Here is a 21,952-nt window from a genome sequence, read left to right as displayed (position 1 = left end):
TTTTTAAAAAAGTAAGAAATGGTCTTGAACCTCTAAAATTCTTTATTGAGGAAATTTGGAAATTTGGGCTTGGGTTCAGACCTAAAAGAAAAGGTATTACACACACACACACACACACACACACACACACACACACACACAGAGAGAGAGAGAGAGAGAGAGAGAGAGAGAGAGAGAGATTCAAAAAGAAGGAAGTAAGAGTGAAAACGTGTACCCTGGTGGGGTTTGACTTTCAGAAAAAACAGTCACTACAAGACACACCTTCTGTCTCACCTCCTGGGAGAGGTTAGATTCCTGCGAGTGGGAAGGCTTGTTGTACATCCTTAAACATCTTCTTTCTCACTACCCTGCAAGGAGACACTCCCCTGACCCCTTTTTAGCTGAGAAGCATGAAAGTTTGGCTTGATTTGACAGATTTGTGTGTGTAAGCTCAGGGGTTATGCACTTCCGTGAGTGAGCAAATGGGATGCGAACACATCACGCTGAAATTTTGCATATTTCCCATAACCTGGCATGGTCTGGAGGTTCTGTAAAGAACACACCCTGCTTCCCCATGATGCAGACATTTACAAGACTCAGGTCATTACAATGAGCTCAAACATTCTCTTGTTCCTGCAGCTTCCCTAGTAGATAATGTTTGGTTCCTAGGTGACCATAAGTAAAGCAACTAAGAACACCTGGCACAGGTTCATTTTATTTTTCCAAAGGAAGGCTTTCTTGGTGAAGATGTTGGAGAAAAGAAAAGAGGGAGAAAGAGATGCGTTCTTGACAGTTTTGTCTGTGCCCACTTTTTGAGGAGGGCAGATATTTACACCCATGAGCATATGGTCCACAGTAATTGCACTATGGGATGAATAATAATAATAATAATAATAATAATAATAGAACATAAAGTTACGAAGAGAGACCAGTTGGGAGGTTCCAGAGAAGTTGGACAATGCAATGCATGCTATTTCTTAGAAGAGTTTGACCTTTGAATCAATTCACTCATAAAACAAACTTTATATTTAAAATGTGGTGTGGCACAATTAGTAAAAACCCAGAGACAGAAATTGGGGTTCAACCTGAAGGCCAGAAAAACAAACAACCATCCACTGTCCCTTTTTCTACCTCAGATCCTGCCTCCAGTAGTCCTCAGAATGAGACTGAGCCTGAGAGCTGTCTCCTCCCGTTTTATATTCCTCTCTAGTGCTGGAATTAAAGGCATGCATCACTGCAGCCTGGTTTCTATGGCAAACCAGTGTGGCTACTGGGATTAAAGGTGTGTGTCACCACTTTCTGGCCCATAAGGCTGACCAGGGCAGCTGTTTTACTCTCTGATCTTCAGGCAAGCTTTATTTACTAAAATATAAATGAAATAGCACTACAATGTGGGCCGCCTTTGTTTTCTCTCTCTCTCTCGTTCGCTCAAAGAGAGCGAGCGAGAGAGAGAGAGAGAGAGAGAGAGAGATTAGTTTCATCACTTTGTCATTTTCAAACTCATATATTAAGATAACAGCTCCTTGCTCAAACCAGTAGCGACAGGAACAAGCCCAGCTGCCTCCTGGTAGCTTCCTTCTGATCTCCACAGTGCTTCTTTGACCATAGAATGGGGGACAAATCCAGAAGGCATGGGAAAAGGTCAACTAGAATGTCCAGGGTCTTTAACGCCCATTTGCAGTAATTCATGTTTTAGTTCCTATCTGTGAAGTGGGGGGAGGGGGGATTGCTGCTCTGTGTGCTGTCAATTTGCATGCCTCTTTAAAGGCAAGGAAGCAACCAGCCCTAGCCACTGAGGGTTGTGGATGCAGGCTGTGGAAAGGCACTTAACATAAGGAGAAATCAGAAATGAGTTGGTGTGAAATGGGAACACAAATGCTGACTCACATAGTACCAAGGATAGACGCTCTCCTTTGTTTGACTGGCATCCTCTTTGGAGCTGCCCAAAGTCCTGTTGGATTTTTGTGCTTTTCTGTATTCTCGGTGACCAGTGAACTGGAAAGTGTCTGAGATGCTCAGGAAGGGAGAAAGTGAGAATGCCTGTCATCTCCAGCCTGGCCTCTCAGACCCTATGCAGAGCCCTGGAACTCGTGAAAAGGCTCAGTGGGTAAAGGTGCTTGCCACCAAGTGTGAGGATCTAAGTTCAATCCCCAGGACCTACATAGAGGGGAGAGAGAACTACCCCCTGCAAGCTGGTCCCTGGCCTCTGTCCAGGAACAGTGGGAGAGATCTGAAGCAGTGAATCTGCGAGATCTTCTGAGCTAGAAGACATGAGCTCCACTCCAGGCAAAGGGCAAAATATAATCTGTGTTTGACAGGAGGCAAGTAACACTCAGCTTTAGACTTCGGGGCAGACACAGAAGCACACAGTTACACTCCTGTATTTAATGTGAAGAGCAAGCAGGGACAGAGGGGATCACAGAATCAGGCCAAGGTGTAAATCAGTACAAAATCCCCAGCGCCAAGCCATTGAGGGCAGTTTGAATACACAGGATCTATTTCTTCTAGACACCAAGGGGAAAGGTCGGTATCCATCAACTCAGCTTCGCCTCTGCGCCAGTGTGTGCCTGTCAGACTGTGTCTGTGTCCCCACAGTAACCGTGCATCAGTGCTTGGGGTCAGCAGACAGGAGCCTAGTGAATGGGAGGGGATGGAATTTGATTGAGGAATCTTGGAGTCCTGTGTGAACTGACTCCTCTGCCTTTGGCTGCCCAAATAGAGTTCTGTCATGGGCCTTGCCCTCCTTCAAAAGAGAGAAGGGGTAAAAAAGAAAATAAACATTGGAACCATCTAAAACAAAGGTGCTTCAGGACAGAATGGTTGCTTAGGGAGACTTTGACTTTCCCTGCAATGTGATTGGCTATGTTGGCACTACTGGCCCAACTCACGCTGAATTCTAAAATTCCTTGTCTGTTAAGGCTCAGCACTTGGACCCCAACCTAGACATCCTATTAGCTAAGACCAGGGGACAAAAGAAAGCGGCATTAAATGAATAGTAAGGGCTACCACCACAAACTCATGTTTATGGTCCCTAAAACTACTGTCTTTCCTGAAATGCCAGTGTGGAACCGACTTAATTATTCAGATTTAAATCAGTCTGTCCTGTTGACGAGAATGGTGATCAAGAACAGATGATGAAAGTCTCTACTTTTTGCGTGACTTTGTTTCTAAAGGATGGGACTGTTTCCATCATAGGTGACATTTCTTTGAAAACCCAGATTAAACAACTGTTTGCCCCATACCCCATTGTTTCCTTATGAGTCCTCAGTAGCCCGTCCAGCAAGGTGGTCAGTTTCTTTCACAACCTGGTGGTACAACCTGCCTCCTTTCTGTCTTTCATGAACAATTTGGCATCTCAGACTTCTAGAGCATGAGAAGAGAATACCCATCATCTTGCTTTTAAACCCAAGTCTTGTATAGTTTTCCTGCCATCCAAGTCAAACCTAAATCTATGGGATTTGTTACTTGTTTTATTGAAGCTTTCAACCGTATGGATGAAGCCCACTATGACTATGGGGAGCAATCTGAGTGTTTAAAGTCTGCAGACTTGTTAAATTTCTAGAAGCAAACATTCCGATTAATATTTGATCAAATGTCTGGGGAACATGGTCCAGCCGCAGTGAAACACAAATTAGCTCAAGGGCATGGTCTGCTGTGTGGGATAGTAAACTGTGAAAGCATCCTGGACTAGAGGAAACAGCTTGAGGGGAGAACTGAGGCCAGGGGAACTCAGGGGAGCATCAAAGCTTAAAGATCAACTAGAAGAGAGACAGGGAACTGGCTCAAGAGACTAGGCAAGTGCCCAGAGACCAGTATGCCAGAGAGATCCAGGCCCAGAAAACCGGGCCTCCCAGGACCACAATGGGGCCTCAGTATCCCATCAAGGCATAGGAGAAGGTAAATCCAAGGGGTTCTGGCATCCAGAGAGGCTCAGTGTTCACTGTAGCCTGGCCATCAGCTCCTAGATAAGCCTGGAATGAGGGCTGTGGCAGGTCAAGGACTTCTGTAGCTTCCACAGAGAAGAACGAACAACAGACTGCCAAGGTCATGAGTGGGCTAGCTGAGCAGAACCTCCCACCACCAAAAGCATGAGTCAGTGCAAAGTCCTCAGTTCCAAGCCATTGAGGTCAGAGTATACAGTGTCTTTTTCTTCTAGACACCAAGTGCTGTCCTGCCTATTCTTTTGGCGAAGGAGGCACAATGCCTGTTGCTGTTTTTCTGGTAACTATCTATAGAATAGAAATTTCCTTATTGTACTTTTTTTCTTAACCAATTTGACGATGTAAGGAAAAGCTAGAAATGTAGCTGATGGTAGACTTCTATAGTATGCATGAGGCCCTAGCTTCAACCCCCAACACTACACTACACACACACACGCACATGCACGCATGCACACACACATACACGCACACACACAATCTGTTTGATCATCCAAAGTTCAAGGACAATGCCAAATTATTAAGCATGGAACTTCATGACGGGCTAGCTTCATTGAAGTCCTTGCTACGTGGTCTCTGTCTAGACCATCACCTCCTACAGCGTTTGTGATGTACTATAATTAACTCCTATCTGATCAGTCCTAATGTAAGTTGGGGAACCACTTAGCCGCTTGTGGCACGGGGGCATCTCCTTGGTGAATTAGAAGGCGTCATCGACTTGTCTCTGCTGAACCCCATTCCTCTTTTCTTTCTGAAAGCCTTTTAAAGCCCTACCCACACTGCCCACAAAGTTTGCTTTCCTCCTCTGTGTTGCATTGCCATGGTTGAGCTGTTTCACTTCATTTTCTTTATCAGGTGTTAGATGTCTACATGTGTCCATGCATCTGAAGTATAAGTCTAAACATACAGAGAAAAATTAATAGCCAGTCTTTCAATTGTGTTCGGCTTTGAAAGTGGGTTGAATGCAATATTGCAGCTGCTTCTAAACAGAAATTAGATGAGTTGCCAAGGGCTCGGGGGCGTGGATGGGGAAGGGCTCAGCCAAGCAAGCACTCTCATTCTACAGTAAAGGAAGTGTTCTGAAACTCTTTGATCCACCTCTGTGGATCATACCATAGAATGGCAAAGTTAATGCATGGGGATCATAGCTCATAAAAACAGTTTGCTACTGCCTGCATCTACCAGGGAATTGACTGCTTTTTTGGTCAACTATTGTACAAAGAAGACCATGCTGGCAGAAAGGCACGGATGGGGTTTACAATGGGACACTGTGGCTGTGCCCATGTAGCATAGTAGGTGGGACTGAGGGTGAGCAGAACACTCGTCAACAGAGGCTGTGACGTCTTCAGGGGTGGAATTGGAACTGAGGGGTTAGGGAGGGCAGATGGACCTGAACGGCTGGTACAAAAGACAAGCATTCCAAAGAAGAATCCAGAAGGAAAAAGAGGTCACGGCAGCTTTCTTTCCACTGTTTTAAATTTTCATGTCTTATTACATTGTTTCCAGGGAAAGACAGAAAGAATGACTTCTTAATCTGTTCTATATTGCCATAGCTGATTATCGGAGACTGAAGAATATATATCTAAAAGTAATAGGTAGAGTTGGGTTTGTGGTTCTTAAAGTCCAAGATAGGGTGGCTGTGCCCGCTCAGCTTCTGGCAGGAAACCAGAGGGGAGGTGGGTGTGAGCAGGGCGGAAAGGTGGTGGAAGTCCGACAAAGGCTAACCCAGTCCACTGAGGGAAAATGGGGGCAGACCTTGTGACGCCTCTTCCAGGGCCCCACCCCATCTGTCACAGTCACACTGGGGCCTGGGTTCTGATGGGACCAGACACACTCCAGCTGGAGAACAGGGCTGCACGGCAGGCACTTGCAAGGCCTCCCCGCCAAGGTCGCGAAGCATCTATGCCCGACTCCCAGCACAAAAGGCAAAACTCCTGAAAAGACAGCGTCCTGACGTGCTGTGCCTTTGGGAAGCTGGCCTTGCCGAGAGCTGTCTGGCGTCCGCTTGAGAGAAATGAAACTCTTTGTTTGAAGGAGCCAGGTGGAGGGGGAGTTTCCTGGGCAGCCATCTTGTTTTATGTGGGTGTGAAGTGAAAACCCACACTTCCTGCAGAGAACAGAAACAAAAGGAGCCCACTGAGCCCGCTGGGCTTAAACGACCTTTGAGAATGGCTACCTCGGCTGGACCATTGCAGGCCTGGGAGGCTTGTGCCAACGTGTTCCTCCAAGTTCTTGATTGTTCTGTACAGTGCCTCAGAGAGGTGAACAGATGACCATGCTTAGTGCTATGGCTGAACCTGAGACTAGAAGAAGTCATAAAAATGGCTATTACTGCTGCGGACAGAGCTCAGGGGAGGAACTGTGCCCAGCCTGTGAGAGGCCCTGGGTTCAAACCACCTGAAAAAGAATATGTATTACATATGTGTGTATGTACATGTATTTGCTATATGTATATATATTATATGTGTGTTACAAATGCAAATGAATGTATATTACATGTGTATACCATATGTGTATACATTGTATGTTACATGTGTATATCATATGTATATATGTGTGTTTGCATTTGTGTGTGGATATAATTTCTTTATGGAAGGGCTAAGGATGTGACTCAGTAGTATGACTGTCTAACATATAAAAGGCCAGGGATTCAATTCCTACATCACAAAATAAATAAGGGCATTTCATTTCTGGAGCCTGAGTGGGTCTGCCTTTGCCTCCCCCTGGAACACGTAGATCACTGCGATGTATGGCATGGAGGATAAGGATGTGTGAATAGCCTTGAGACCCCAGGAGCTTGAGTTATGCTCTGTGCTGACCTCTCCCTACCAGCGAGTGGTCCGAAGTCACAGACATCAACAGGACCCCTGAGATCTTCTGACACTCATTCTATTTACCTGGGGTGTTCTTCATGCTCCCTCTGTGGTATAGAGGGAGTCTGGACTGGTGCATGTCTAAAGCCATCTGTGATGGCACTATTATTTGGTCAGCAGTGTAGCCAGTTGTGGTGGCACACACCAGTAGGGTTTGCTGAAGGAAGCAGAGGAGGAGGATCACGAGTTCGAGGCCAGCCTGGGCTACACATTTAAAAAGCCGGGCAGTGGTGGCACTCGCCTTTAATCCCAACACTCGGGAGGTAGAGGCAGGCAGATCTTTGTAAATTCGAGGCCAGCTTGGTCTCTTGTAGAGTTCCAGGACAGGCACCAAAGCTACACAGGAAACATCTCAAAAAACAAAAATGAAGAAGTCAGCAGTGTAGCTTGGTGTGACTCTTATCAAAACATCCATCCTTGTTCTACACTCTCGCCCCCTCCCCAATACTGTCCTTCTGGGAAAAGAATTGGTTTGGCATAGTGAAAGTTTTCAAACATCCATTTTCCAGATAGATCGCTTTGTTAAATCAAAAAAGTAAAATAAAGTTAAACCATGTGGAATGGGCCCTGAATAGTCCTGCTTGCTAGACTTTTTTTTAAAAATTCCATCTTATGGAATTTTATGATAAAATAGCAGCAAGCTCATAAAGAAGGCTGTTTTAAAGTCCATAATCCCCCTAACCATAACAAAAGGGTGGTAAATATATTGTACAAGAGTGCGAAGGAAAAATGTGCTAAAGTATTTCCATAAATCAACGTAGCGCTCTGGCATTAGCTCGAAAGCATTAACGCTAGCAAATTGGAACCAGATGATTTTAAAATAGAAACTTACATAACTTGATGGTGTGACTTTTTTTCCCTCCCCAGCACAAGTTTATCTTCATGAAGTTACATTGGCTGCAACTGTAATAGGTATTTAAGAAGTAAGGGCAGTGTCTGGCTATTATTCATCTCTATGGCTCCCACAGTGCCTAGTGTGATGTCGAGCAATTAGCATTAATGGAGGGGAGCATGAGATCTCTGCAGCTATTAACAAGGACACAGCAATCAGCAAGGAAATGGGATGCTGACATCTAAATGGATCGTTTACAGGTGCACAGACCCTGGTCCCCAGAACCTAGCAGAAAAGGATGTCTTGCCTTCCCTTTCATTGTCAAAGCTGTGTCCCGGTCAATCAATGAATCTGTGTCACCATGCTCTGAAGCACTGTCAGCCAGCAATTTCCTAACACCTAGCTCCCTTTTCTGTTTCTGTCACCTTACTGGCCACCTCTTCCTCTCCCATTGGACAATATCAGGAAGCATCTGGTACCTCAAAGCCAAGCCAGGAGTTAGTGCAACACACTGAGTGTCTCTGAACTCTGGACTTCTATGTAGAGGATATACAGAGTGCACATGAATGGGGAGATGCCCTTGCTCTCTGATAGAGGATTAACAAAGACACCTTAGCGTGAAGGAAAGAAGCCAGGTTCAAATTAGGTTCAGGGACACTATTTTCATTACCTGCCTTAGGTTTCTGTTACTATGGTAAGGTAAAATACCATGACCAAAGGCAACTTGGGAGGGAAGTGTTAATTTCTGCTCACAGCTCCACAGTCCACCATGGAAGGAAGTCGAAGCAAGAACTCAGGGCAGGAACCCGGAGGCAGGACCCGAAGCAGAAGTCACAGAAGAATGCTGCTTCCTGACTTGCTCTCCCTGACTTGCTGGCCTGCTTTCTAACCCTCAGGACACCCTGCCCAGAGGTAGCACCCTCTTCCCACACCAATCACTAATCAAGAAAATGCCGGACAGATATGCCCACAGGTGAATCTTACGGAGGCATTTTCTCAATTAAGATTCCCTCGTCCCAGATACACCTAGGCTTGTATCATGTCGACAAAAGCCAACCAGCTTGTCACTTTATAAATTAGATTGTCTTATCTCAGACTTCAGGCATGGCTGATTCAGGAGACGCCAACAGGGTCAGGGCTCTGTCCATTCTTCTGCTCTTAATGTCTCTGCTTCACTTTGCGTTCGTCCTTCCTCCCTGTAGACACGTGTTGCAAGGAGGAAGCTTGTACCGCTAAGCATAGGTTAATGTATATGATCCAAAGATGGAGAAGCCTTCCTTTCCTGGTGCACACACAACATCTCAAAGACCTTAGACTGATTTCCTCTGAGTAACAGGCCAGGTTCTTAGATAAAACACTGTGGAGAGGAATGCAGAAAAACCCCTGGCTGGCCAGGCCTGTGACGATTGGGAAGGTCTACCAGCAGCTGGATGAGAGGAGGCCATTCACGCTCTAACTGTTGGGGATAGAGAATGGCATGACTTGGACACTGACTGCACACAGGAAGTACAATCAGGGTGAGGGTTTGGCTCACGGTGACTGAGACAATGATAGTGTTTAAAGCACTGTGGTAACACTTAAAGACTAGCTTCAAGTAAACAACGTTCATTCAAAAGAGCTTCATATTTGTATTACTCTGAGAAACAGAACCTGTTGCTGCTGACAGTGGTGGCAATGGTGGTGGCTGCAGTGGCGATGGTGGTGGTGGTGGTGGTGGTAGTGGTGGTGGTGGTGGTGGTGGCAGTGGAGATGGTAGTGGTGGTGGCTATGGTGACAATGGTGGTGGTGGGGGTGGTGGTGGCAATGGTGGTAGTGGTGGTGGCAGTGGCGATGGTGATGGTGGTGGTGGTGGTGGTGGTTGTGGCAGTGGTGGCAATGGTGGTGGTGGTGATGATGGTGGTGGCGGTGGTGGTGGCGGTGGTGGTAGTGGTGGCGGTGGTGGCAATGGTGGTGGTGGGGGCAGTGGTGGCAATGGTGGTGGTGGGGGCAGTGGTGGCAATGGTGGTGGTGGTGGTGGCAGTGGCGATGGTGATGGTGGTGGTGGTGGTGGTGGTGGCAGTGGCGTGTTGGTCAGCTTTCTATTATAACAAAATACCTATGATAATTAACTGAAAACCAAATGTTTATTAAGGCTCGGAGTTTTAGCGTTTTCCACCTGCAGCCAGCCTCATCACTTTAGAGCCTGCGACAAGGCAGCATATTATAGTGGGAGCATGTGGCCTAGGAAGCTACTCACCTCAGGACTGGGTACCAAACAGAGAAAGATGAGACTGGTGTCCCACAATTCCTTTCCAATGATTCAACTCCTTCCTGCTGTGGTCCACTTCCAAAAGATTCCTCTACCTCCCACTAGAGTAGTGGTTCTCAACCCTCCTAATGCTGAGACCCTTTTAATACAGTTTCTCATGCTGTGCTGACCCACCACCACCACATCATTGCTTTGCTACTTCCTTACTGTAATTTTGCTACTGTTATGAATCATAACATAAATAGCTGACATGCGACCCCAGGGGGTCTCAAACCACAGGGTAAGAGCTATTGCAACAGACCCATATATTTGAACATAAGACCTTAACACACAGGCAGCTTTGGGAAGTTCTTGTCTAAAGAAAATCTGTTTGGAGGACAAGGAGATGGCTAGAAACAGACAGATGACAAACAGACAGACAGACAGACTGACAGACAGAGACAAATGGGGGAATTATGATGACTATGCTTTAAGAAATGGCTCACACTTCAAAATATGCAGGGTAGACAGGTGAACTCAAGACTCAAGAAGGACCTCTCAAGCTGATGAAGCAGCTGAGCTTGGGGTCAATGCAGACAGGCTTTTATCTTCTTTGGAATACCTTGACCTGTTTTCTATTAAGGTCTTCAGCTGCTTGGATGAGGCCCACCTCGGTGATGAAGGGTCATCAGCTTTATCCCTTTATTTATTAATGTTAATCTCATCTATAAAATTATCTTCATATTGGCCTCTAGTATGCTACTCTGGAGACCATGGCCTAGTCAGGTTGACACATAGAATTAATCACAACATGTGAATATAGAGATCTTATGAGATGTCACTGTAATAGTTGGGCATAGTAGGAAGTAAGTTCGTGACTCAGAACCTACACCATGAGATGTGATCATTTTTGGCGTAGAAGTAAGAGTCAACGTCACAGGAAAGGATGTGCTAGAGAAACGGGGAGGCAAAAGGCAAAAGTGCTGAGAATGGAGCCTTGGGGAAGCCCTGCCTGAAAAGAAAACACGAACCAATTGGGCAGAGAATTAAAGGGCCCCCAGTCCATTTGGAAACCACTAGGTGCATCTAGTTCAAGCAAGAGGAAGTGGGTGGGCATCGGGTTCAGGGAGAGGTAAAGGTTTTAGCAAACAGGGAAAGCCTCCAGCTTCAGCGGAAGCGAAGGTGGCTCTCAGTGGAGCGTGGCCCCTCAAACGTGCCATGCAGGACTCACATTGGGCCACATGCTAGACAGACCCACAGGAGGCAGGGGCAGAAATTAAGAATGTACTCTCTGAAACACTGACAGTAACACTACAAGGGCCATTTTATATCAACGGAAATAATTCATCGTCACTGTCACGGTCAGAAGCTTGTGTTTCTGGAACCATTCTCATCTCCTTGTTCTAGCCACATAAACACTAGCACTGTGCTGAATGTTCTTGCTTAGGACAGGTGTTGACGGTCATGGAGGCAGAGGTAGGGGCTTGAGGATAGAGTTAGAAGGCCAGCGTGTAAGACCTTTTGCTCTCTGGCTACAGAGATTGTTTGACACTGGGGAAGGTGAGTTGCAAATGTCTGGAGATTTGAGAAGGTATTCAGACTGCCACAAATAAAATATACAAGATTCTAGGACCTTTTTACAAGGCTTACTTGGATGCAAAGCCCCCAGTTGAATTGACCAAAGATGGTGTCCTCTTCATTTTCTCCACGAGTCCTCTGAAGGGTGAATGAAGCTTCTCATGAGATTGGTCTCTGACCCCAAGGGAGCCTGTCTAATCTGGGATAACAAGGAGCTGTTAATCTGTAAACATGGGAGGAGACCTGAATTTATTCATAAGAATATTATTATTCAAAAATTCATAAATAATAATATTATGATTTATTTATTTAGACTAGAGAACTGAGAACAAATAGAATGACTGGTTGGGTCCCTAGGTGGATGTGAGAGGAAAGAATTAAAGAGCTGTCTGGAAGAGGGACTTTTATTTTGACAACAGGAAGTATATAGGTGATAGCTTTTGATTCATCCCTCCATATGGCGGGTTCCACATTCTCCATCCAGTCAACTGTGGATTGAAAATGCTTGGGAAAACTTTGCGTGTCTGTTGAATGTGCACAGATGTTTTTACTTGTTACTATTCCCTATATCACCTATTTACACAGCATTTACATCACATTGGGTATAATGCGTCAACTGTCTAAAGAAGATTTAAAGCATACAGGAAGATGTGCATGCGTTCTTTGGAAATGACCGAGCAGTTTTATACAAGAGATTTGAACATCCATGGATTCTGATACCCACCTATATGAGGTCCTATAACCAATCACCCCCCACCCACACACTCATACCGAAGGAGGGATGTCTATGTAGGGTGATTTGCGGATGTCAAATTGAGTGTTGTGGCTTCTGCCACCAAAGGTCAGCAGAAGCCAGAAAGTCACTACTTTCTGCCCTTGCTAAGACCAGAAGCTCAAGTTTAGAACATGAGTCATGGAGCCGCTGGGCATCAGTGTTTGAGGAAACCCTTGTAACACCCACTTGTCTACCCATCAAGGATGAAACCACAGAGTGCCAAGGCTGCAGCAAATTGAGGGATCTCATACTCTGCAAACCTCAGCTTTTGCAGAGTGCCCATGAGTAAGACTGAGAAGCTTGTGACCGCTCATTAGCGCTGTCTCCCTTCAGCTTTTCATATAAGGAAGGGAACTGCCCCTCATTTCTCCGCTTCTGTGGGCAGAAAAGAATGTGCCATCCATGTTCCACTGGGAGAGCTGACGATGAACACTGGTGCCTCTGCCACCACCTAAGCCTGGGGCCCATGCTGGGCAGGCATTTAAAATAAAAGGTTGCTGGTAGCTAGAAAACTTTTTTAAAAAAACAATAATTTGTTTTTTAAACTCTTCTAAAACTAGGCTAGACCTGGGCACGGTCTGCTGTGTCCCCATCCCACATTCTTCTCCCCCTGGCCCCTCCACCAGGCCCTGCATGGCTGGGATTCCTTCTCCTGGCTCATCAGCACCAGCTGGCAATGCATTGGACTGAACAAACAGGCCTGAGGCCCTTGGGTCCGTGTATGTTTGCTGCTGATGTGGGGACACGGGACAGGCTTTCTCTGAGAACTGAAACAGCTGGGCTTCTTTAGGACTGCTGGGGAGAGGGTGTGCATCTCTAACCCGTCAAGAAATAGCTGACTCCAGCAAAGCGGAGTACACTGAAAACAGAGTACCCAAGCCTACCCAGGAGCCAGGAGCCAGAGTTCAAAGTGCCTTCAGCTTACTCCACCAACACAGGTACTGGACATGTGAAACAGGAGGGTACCTGGGGCTCTCTGGCCAACCAGCATAGACTGAAACAGCAAGACCCATGTCCTATCAAGAGAATCTGTCTCAAATATTAAGTGGAACAGGGGCTAGAGAGAGAGCACAACATTTAAGAATGCATATTGCTCCTTAAGAGAAGAGTTCCCAGCACCATTTTGAGGGCTCACATTGCCTATAACGCCAGCTTCCAGCTGTAGGGGGCTGGGAATGATCCAGAGGCCTCTTCTGTGCTCTGTGAGTACCCACACATGTAGCATTACTTATTGTCCTCTGACCTCTGCATACATCCACACCCACACTCATATGAACATACCCACGCAAAGCACAAATACCCATACAATGCACAAATAAGTAAATTCAATTAAAAATAGGAAGAGTATTTAAAGCAAGTACTTTGCAAGCAGACATTGTAGTATGAGGATTAACAAGGGGTAGAAACGAATGCCTTTGTCTTTTTCATTTAAAAGATGTTCTGTAGCACTGTTGTTAAGTTGGGCAGTGCCTATAAAAGAAAACTCTGCTCTGTCCAGTCATGGGCTTCCTGTTTGGTTGGTACTGGCAGATCACCTTGACCTTTGTAAAACTCCACAATCTAAAGTTTCTACTTACCAGCCGAAGGGGTCTCCATGGCAGTTTTATATCACAAGTTGGACAAAGTAAAGCATGCAAGACCAGAACACCTAGGAGCAAGAGAAAACAGGCATGCATCAGTGCCAGGAAGCCTTTACACATTTGCCTTTAAGCCCCTTCTGTTCTGGTGAACACTTTGCCTTAGTCTGACTGGGTACATATAAAGTATTGAAATGTGAACCTTTGCATATTTGTAGAACCCAATAAATGTACATCTTTATTGTTTGCTTCTATATTGTCCTTACAACCTCACGCCTTAGCTAATTCTTTAGCTGTTTCAAAGAAAGAAAAGCATGCTGAGTGGAGACCCACAATGCTTGTCATATTTCACTAGAGTTGAGTGAATTCGCCTAATGTGCAATTTAAGCTGTCAAAGTTCCTTAGTTCTTTAGGAAGAGAAAAGGTGGTAATTAAGTATTCCCAAGTTAACAGCACTAAAAATCAAAACTTCACAGTTACACAGGTTTTCAATGCAAGTGTAGACACTGCCCAAGATCCTCTACTTATGACGGTGTACCGGGTTTATAGTGATTGGCAGGAGCTAAGACACTTAAGTCTACCACTGCATTCCCAGGACTGAAGCTAGAAGGGGGAGAAATGGTAGATTTTTTTAGAAGACTGTACCATCATTTATGTGGTGAAAGGTTGGCTGAGGGTAAGACCCCATGAAGTCATTCCTTTGTGGGACCCACCATGCCATGTAATAAGAGGGATCATTTCCAATTTATGTAATTCAGAGCTTCGCCTGGCTCCAGGTGACCTGTCATTGAGTTAAGGAGAAACCAAATCTAAAGTAACCCAGGGATCATTGATGTGGGATTCCCCTCTGTATGCTGTGAATACCACTGGTGAATAAAGAAACTGTCTTGACCTGTTGATAGGGCAGAACTTAGGTAGGCAGGGGAGAACTAAACTGAATGCTGGAAGGAAGGAGGCAGAGGCAGAGAGAAGCCATGTAGCCCCACCGGAGACAGATGCTGGAACTTTACACGGTAGGCCACAGCCACGTGGAGATACGCAAATTACTAGAAATGGGTTAAATTAATATGTAAGAGTTAGGCAATAAGAAGATAGAGCAGTGTTTTAAATAATATAGTTTCTGTGTAATTATTTCGGGGCTGAGTTGCCAGGTGGCCAGGAAACAAACAAACAGCCTACTTAAAACAGATCATGAACCAACAAGCCTTTTTTATATACGCTACCCTCACCTTCAAAGTCAAATTTTAAAGAAAAATCTCCTTACCAACTACTTTAGTAAATGTAATTTATTCCTAGTTCACTATTGGTAATAGAGTGTTGTGGGGGAGTGGTTGAGTAGCCCATGCCCCTTGGCTAATGTTCTAGGCTGCAATACATTAAAGGTGTTGTCAGGGGTAGGAGGGGACAGTTGAATCTAACACGTAAAGAGAAGAAGGCCAAACAGTCATGATTGTTCTTAAGGGAAGTAGGATTTGGGAAGCTATGACCTTGACCTTAGATGATAGGAGACACAGGGAGGGTAGAAGTCTGGGATGCGAGAGAAGGATATAGAGAATTTTCTGGGGAAAGTTTCCTGTCAGAGATGGGCTGCAAGCTGGGACAAGACGAGATTTAGGTAAGCCAGGGATGAAGAGGACAGCGAATAATGGGAGAAACTGTATGTGTGTGTGTGTGTGTGTGTGTGTGTGTGTGTGTGTATGTGTGTGTATATATGTGTGTATGTGTGTGTGCATGTGTGTGCATGTGTTTGTATGTGTGTGTATGTGTGTGTATATATGTATATATGTGTGTGTGCATGCGTGTGCATGTGTTTGTATGTGTGTGTATGTGTGTGTGTGTATGTGGTGTGTGTATATATGTATGTGTGTGTGTGCATGCGTGTGCATGTGTTTGTGTGTGTGTGTATGTGTTTACACTATTTGACAGTACTGTCATTTGCTTCTCAGCTAGTTCTCCACTAAGCCACAGACTTACCCTTAAAGAAACAATCAACTGGGTTTAAATAATAGTATTGAGAGGAAGCCTGGTGGGCAGTGCAGCCTGTGGCTGAGGCCACACTGACTCGGGGAGGAGGACACTGGGTTCCTACTGCAAGCGTGTCACTCATCTGCCCTGTAACTTTATGTGAACTGTAAAACCTTCCAAAGTGTTCATGACGTAATATATGAACTCAGAGCAATCTACCTCCTAGATTTCATACCCAAGACAAATGCTAAGTGAAATGACATCTGTAAACCGATGTGGGATTCCGCTCTGTATGCTGTGAATACCATTGGTTAATAAAGAAACTGGCTTGGCCTGAAAGGGTAGAACAGAGCTAGGCAAGGAAAAGTAAACTGAATGCTGGGAGAAGGAAGGCGGAGTCAAGAGAGAAGCCATGTAGCCCCGCCAGAGACAGATGCCAGAACTTTACCCGGTAAGCCACAGCCATGTGGCAATACATAGATTACTAAAAATGGGTTAAATTAATGTGTAAGAGCTAGCCAATAAGAAGTTAGAGCTAATAGGCCAAGCAGTGATTTAATTAATACAGTTTCTGTGTGGTTATTTCGGGAGACTGGGAAGCCAGGAAACAAACAAGCGGCCACATACAACGGCAAACATCTACCTTAGAGCCCCCGCACCTGAGGAATCTCAGTCAAAGGTCACTCATTGGACTGAAAGAGAACACTCAATGGCTTCTTTTTAGCAGGTTTTATAGACTTAATATAGAACGGGAAAGCAGCACGGGCAATATTTTGGGGGATGATTTAATATGTATGGAGAAAGAAAACCTGATACCAAACTAGAAACAGTAACACACAGTCCTGTCAAGCCTCTTTACTTAGCCTGCTTCCTCTGGTCTGATCTCAATGCAGCTTCTGGGTTGCTTCCCATGTAGAAGGATCTGAACTCAAAGCCGGAAAGATCTTGGACTATTTTACTTTAGAACATAAATAGCATGTTTTCAGTGAAGGTCCAGATAGCACTATTTTATTTGTCTATTTCATCTTTGTGTGTTTTGATGTGGGGCAGCCAGTTCTCATCTCACCCACACTGATTTGAAGTCACCAAGTGCTCTTCAGGGCTGGGATTATAGATACGTACTAGCATTTTATTTATTATTTTATAATAATATTTTGTTATTATTTTATAATTTTATGATAGTTATTTTGGCTCTGCTGCCCTTAGGGGCAACCACTCAGCCCTACCTTTGTAGCTCAGCAGACGGTATGTAAATGAGCAGGGATGGCTGTGTGTCAATAAAACTTTACATATCGACACAGAAATTTGAATTACATGCAATTTTCACATCTCTCAAAATGTTATTCTTTAGCCTCCTCCCAAGCCACTTAGGAATTGTGAGTGCTATTTTTAGCTCACACAGACAGAACTGACAGCAGTCTGCCATTGGTTCCGTGTTTATTCTAATGAGTGTAAATTGCGGGATGTTCTCAGATATAAGTTTTCTCCTGTTCCCTTCCCGGGCACTACGCTGAACTTGGAGGTAAACATGTGGTCTCTGAATTACTTCCTTATTCATATGGCAATGACTGAGTACCTATAAGGTATAAAGAGACAGAGAGGTCAGCCAGCTATTCCCCTGTCCTTTCAGAACCCACCCCAAAGCTGGGGAAACAGATGTCAACACACCGTCACCATGCAAACACGGAAAAGTGCTCCAAGAGATCTGTGTTCCAAGTACAATGGAGGCACAGTCGGGAGAAGGAGGGATTTGTTCTGAAAAAGCGAGGTGGGCAGGGTGGGGGCTGTGGACCAGCACACACAAAGGCATTAGTGTGTTAAGCTGGCGCTGACAGCAGACAAGTAGCGAGAGTGTTCTCTGCAGAGGGACCTGTCTGCAAAGTCGGAAAGGAACAGGCATGGCCTGTGGAGGAGGAAACAGAAAGGGGGAGGGATGAAGTCTTCATGATACTTCACACCAGAGTGTCCCAATTCTGCTCCCTAAGGCATTACCCTATCACTAAGAGATTGCCAAACACAATCTTAATGTCATCTGCCTTGTCCTGTGGGGATTAAATAGGTGGTATACTCAGGAGAGAGACACAGAGAGATTTCACGTAAGGAAACTAAAAAGAAATCAGAAGAGTGGAGACTCAGGAAGGTGGCTTAAGGCACACGTGACCGCAGGTCACTCTCTGGGTGTCCTCCTGGTTCTCTGTATGAGACTTTGATTTCCCAAGCAGCTCACAGGCCCTAGTTCTGAGATTTTTGCCCTTCACTCTTACAGAACAGCCCCAGGGTTCTGCCTGAGCTATGGGCTGTCCCAGCATTTGCTTGATTTCCATCTATGTCCCTGCCGATGTCCAACGGCTACTAAAGAAATCTCTGAGGGCATCGGGCGTCCTTTCCCTGACTCCTGAATGCACCAGGGTCTAAGGAAGCATCATTTTAGCCCGAAAAGGCAGCTGGTGAGTGCAGGGTGGAGCTGAGCCCCAGGATCCCGGTCCATTCTGGGACCAATCCAAAGGTTTCTTGCATAATTCAATTATATACTCCAGGTTTAACATTCTTTTCACATCCAGCATCCCAGGCAACAGATACAGAAAGGGCTGTTTATTTATTCACTGAGAGAATTTGTGTTTCCTTGAAGGATTCAAAGGGAACATAACCAATAAAGCACCATTACCTGTGAAACTCAAGCGGCACTGAGATCACAGCTTGATATTTTAAGGGTGAAAATCGGGGGGAAATAGATATTTCTCTTCAGAACCCTCCAGTGTCTTCCTGTCACACTCAAGGAAAAATCCCAGCTCCCTTCCACCGCCTCTGCGCCTATGTTCTGCCTCTGTCCTGTGTAGTCTGTGCTAGCCGCTGACTGCAGCCGCTATTACACAGAGCTCATGCCTCCTGCCTTCTCGTCCATGTGTCGCTGCTGTCTGGAATGTTCTCTCCTCAGATCCGGGAGTGGTTGCATCCCACATGTTATTCAGATTTTGTTTAAATATCACCTCCTTCAGGAGCTTCTCTGATGGCTCTATTGAAAGTAAGACACCCACTCACCCTCCACACAGACGCTGATCTGTTTTACTCTAGAAATTTCCACTGTTTAGTATGCTTTTCATAGAATCTGCCGCTGCAATTCATATTATATATTCCCCTCAATTATTTTCCTCCACGAGGGACAGGAACTTTGTCTAAGCTGTTTTCATCTTCTCCCGTCTAGAGAGGTACCTGGCCCCTGATAGACACTCAAGTGAGATTTGTCAAATAGAAAGTCTGTGGAAAGATAAGACACACAGGGAGGGGAGGATGGAGAGACAGCTCAGTAGTGAAGAGCACTGGCTGCTCCTCCAGAGGACCTGACTTCTATTCCTAACAACTACATGGCAGCTCAGCTAGTGGTTCCAATGCCCTGTCTGGGCTTCCATGGGCACCAGGCATGTCCATGGTACACAGACTTCAGACAGGCAAAAATACTCATTCACATAAAATAAAACAAAAAGAATAAGACCCAAATGGAGGGATTTCTCCACCTATTTATGAAGGCCTACAGCACTTATTATCAAGAGCAGTGCAACAACAGTGGTAGTTGTCGTTAACATACCAAATACTTAATTCACAACACTAATGATATGTAATAAAATCAATAAAAGCAAAATGATATATATTAAAACTTACATCGATATTAAAATAACAATGCCAGGAACAAGCAACCATATTTATCGACATTAGTTCATCTAATCTTCACTGTAACCCCAGCGGGTGTGTATAATTATATTCTCTGGTTTATACTTAAGGAGACTAAAATTGCAAAATTAAGAAATTTGTAGCGATTCCTAAACAAGAAGGTCACACGATAGGAATCAAGGCCTCTAGCTGGAGAATGCAATTTCACAAACACCTGAGGGCACAGGCTTCCCCAAACCCTTTTGCAATGTTCAGATGGGGTGGGTTAGCCTTGCTCACATTCACCAATGGAAGACTCAGCCTAGCTGCTGAAGAAGCCAAAGGTAAAGCCATCTCCATCTCCTGGGGCCCAGGACACTTCACCAGAGAGAAAGACTCATGCTACTCCCATGGCTATGTAGTTACAAGACAGGCTTCCTGCAAGCTGACCTAACTGCTGTGCCTGCAGGGCTACCAGGATGATCCTTCAACCACTCTGTTCACGCCTAATCTGGGTCCCAAAGACCTTGTAAACCACCCAGGTCAATTCTGCTTTGAGGCCAAGGAGCAAAAGCCATGACCTGGAAGAGGCCTGATCAGCGATACCAACTTCATCAAGGCTCCTGGGGCATAGTGACGAGGGCACCAGAACCACAGCCAACCATGGACTTCAAATGTAAACCCTACACCCAGAAACCACTTTTGTGGGGCACCTGCTCTCCTGTGCTTTTTGCTTCAGTCATTTGGTTTTCAAAAGTTGTAATCCATTGGGAATTTAGAGAGGAAGGTGGGAGGCAAAACGAATTCTGGTCCAGCTTATTCAGGAAAAAAGTTAAGAGCTGATTTTTCCACCCGAGTCGAGCAGTCTGGCTGGACTGCATCCCAACTAGGGGATAGTCATTGAATGCTCCAAGTCCTGAGGCCCAAGGAAAAGGAACTTCTGTCCTCTCTTGAGTGATTCTCTTTCTCTAGACAAATCTCAAAATGAAACAGCTGCACAAATCATATCCCATGTTTTGCCAGGGAGAATCTGTTCGTTTTTAACCAGGCTTATCAAACAGTGGGGTTCTTCTCCCTGGGTAGTAAGTGTGAGTGGGTTAATCGGTCATTCTGGGGAGAGAGGTCAGCAGGAAAAAGCCTCAGTGTTCAAAGCCTGACCTGGCAATGCCAGCAAAGAGCAGAGTGCTGGGCGAAGAGGGGTGATCTATAGCGCGTGTTCTATAGGACCCTCATGGGTTCCCATCTAACCTTTATCCTCATCAAAGACTGCCAAGGTTTCTTAATGTGTCTGACACTCCTCTCTCTGAGGTCCTAGTGAGAAAGTCCTGGAAAACCTTGTGCTTGTGAGGTTTTTTCACCGAGAAGAAATGTTTTCCAGCTCCTAGCAGGCTGACTTTGCAAAGTACTTTGAACACTGGAAAAAAAAAAAAAAGGAAAAGAAAAGAGAGAGAGAGTAAGAAAGCAAGCAAAGGGCCACAGACACAGAAAAGGGAGGGGGAAAAATAAAGGAACACAGAGAGAGTTATCAGCAGGGGTGGTTAGTTTAAAAAAAAAAAAGGGTCTGGAGACAGAAAACCTTTTGTTTCTCCCGCTCGTTTCATGTAGAGACTGTGAGGTGAATGGCTTTGAAATGGAATGGGTGTATGAACTAGTTGCTAGGTCACAGGAGGAGAGAGATCGGCAAGACTGCTTTGTGAATTCGGACCCTTTAAATTTTTCGGTTAATCTCAAAAGGAACGTATCTCCTTTGTCTGGTTCCTATTCCTTTCCTCTTTAAATTTTTATTTCTTTCGCGGGGTGGTTTGGGCTGCCTCCTCGCTTTCTGTTTTCTACTCCGCCCTCTTGATAACGTGAAAAGAAATGATCATATTACACTCTCTTTGTCGGAGTCTTTCAGAAGTTAGAAGTGGGCGGGGTGGAGGCAGTACCTTTCCCCGCACCAGCCAATGGCGGCGAAGTATGTAAATGAGAGCCGTGATCTGCAGGTCTTGGTCTAGCTGTGAGCTCAGAGACTCCGCAGTGCGCGGGAGGCGAAGGTTCTCCTTTCTATCCTGCCCTCTGCTCGATGGAGGGGCAGGCACTGCAGTGCTTCACTGAGTGACTAGGATAGAACCAGGGCTCATCCTACCAGACCACCGCCGCGATGAAGTATAAGGTAAGAGCGCCTTTTGTACACGTCTCCTGGGAAGCTGGGGACAGCTGTGCCTGCGGGTCTCCCACCGTGACAACCGTGCGGGGATCCCTCGTGTGTCTGGTCTCGCTGAGCTGCGTCTGATCTCGTTTCCATGGTGCTCTGGGGTTTACCAGCAAGCAGGCTTGCGCTTTCAGATCTGCTAGTTCGCGGTACCGGGCTCTGAAAGCTGCCCTGAGTAGTGGAAGGCTGTGGAGAAAAGTTAGCATAGAGGCGGGCAGCGGCGGCCTCTGGAGATTAGAGGTGTCTAACTCACATCCCAGCAGGCAGGTAGCAGGTCTCTGCCTGACCAGAGCCGACCTGGGGAGCCTTAGTAAGAGGAATCAGAATTACTGAGTCTTTGATGGACTTTAAAAGCACGTTTTCAGAGTT

General features: G+C 45.6%; 1 protein-coding gene across 3 annotated transcripts in view; it reads left to right on the top strand.

Moving 5' to 3' along the window:
* The window catches only part of Nedd9 (neural precursor cell expressed, developmentally down-regulated 9), a 170,130-nt gene that overhangs the window by 100,333 nt on the left and 47,845 nt on the right, over nt 1-21,952 (top strand). Inside the window, exon 1 of one of the 3 annotated variants that reach the window (XM_048420313.3) lies at nt 21,385-21,544. The exons of 1 other annotated variant lie outside the window; for it this stretch is intronic. In XM_048420313.3, the coding sequence (XP_048276270.3) occupies nt 21,533-21,544 (12 nt within the window). In that variant the 5' untranslated portion in view covers nt 21,385-21,532. Of the gene's footprint in view, nt 1-21,384; nt 21,545-21,952 lie in introns of those variants that run through there. One more of the 3 variants, XM_085699417.2, reaches the window with a different exon arrangement.

This window comes from Myodes glareolus, chromosome 14, assembly GCF_982192425.1.
Source record: "Myodes glareolus chromosome 14, mMyoGla1.1, whole genome shotgun sequence".
NCBI classification, from domain to species: Eukaryota; Metazoa; Chordata; class Mammalia; order Rodentia; family Cricetidae; genus Myodes; species Myodes glareolus.
Note: the sequence above shows the minus strand (reverse complement) of the source record. Positions and strands in the feature narration are given on the sequence as shown.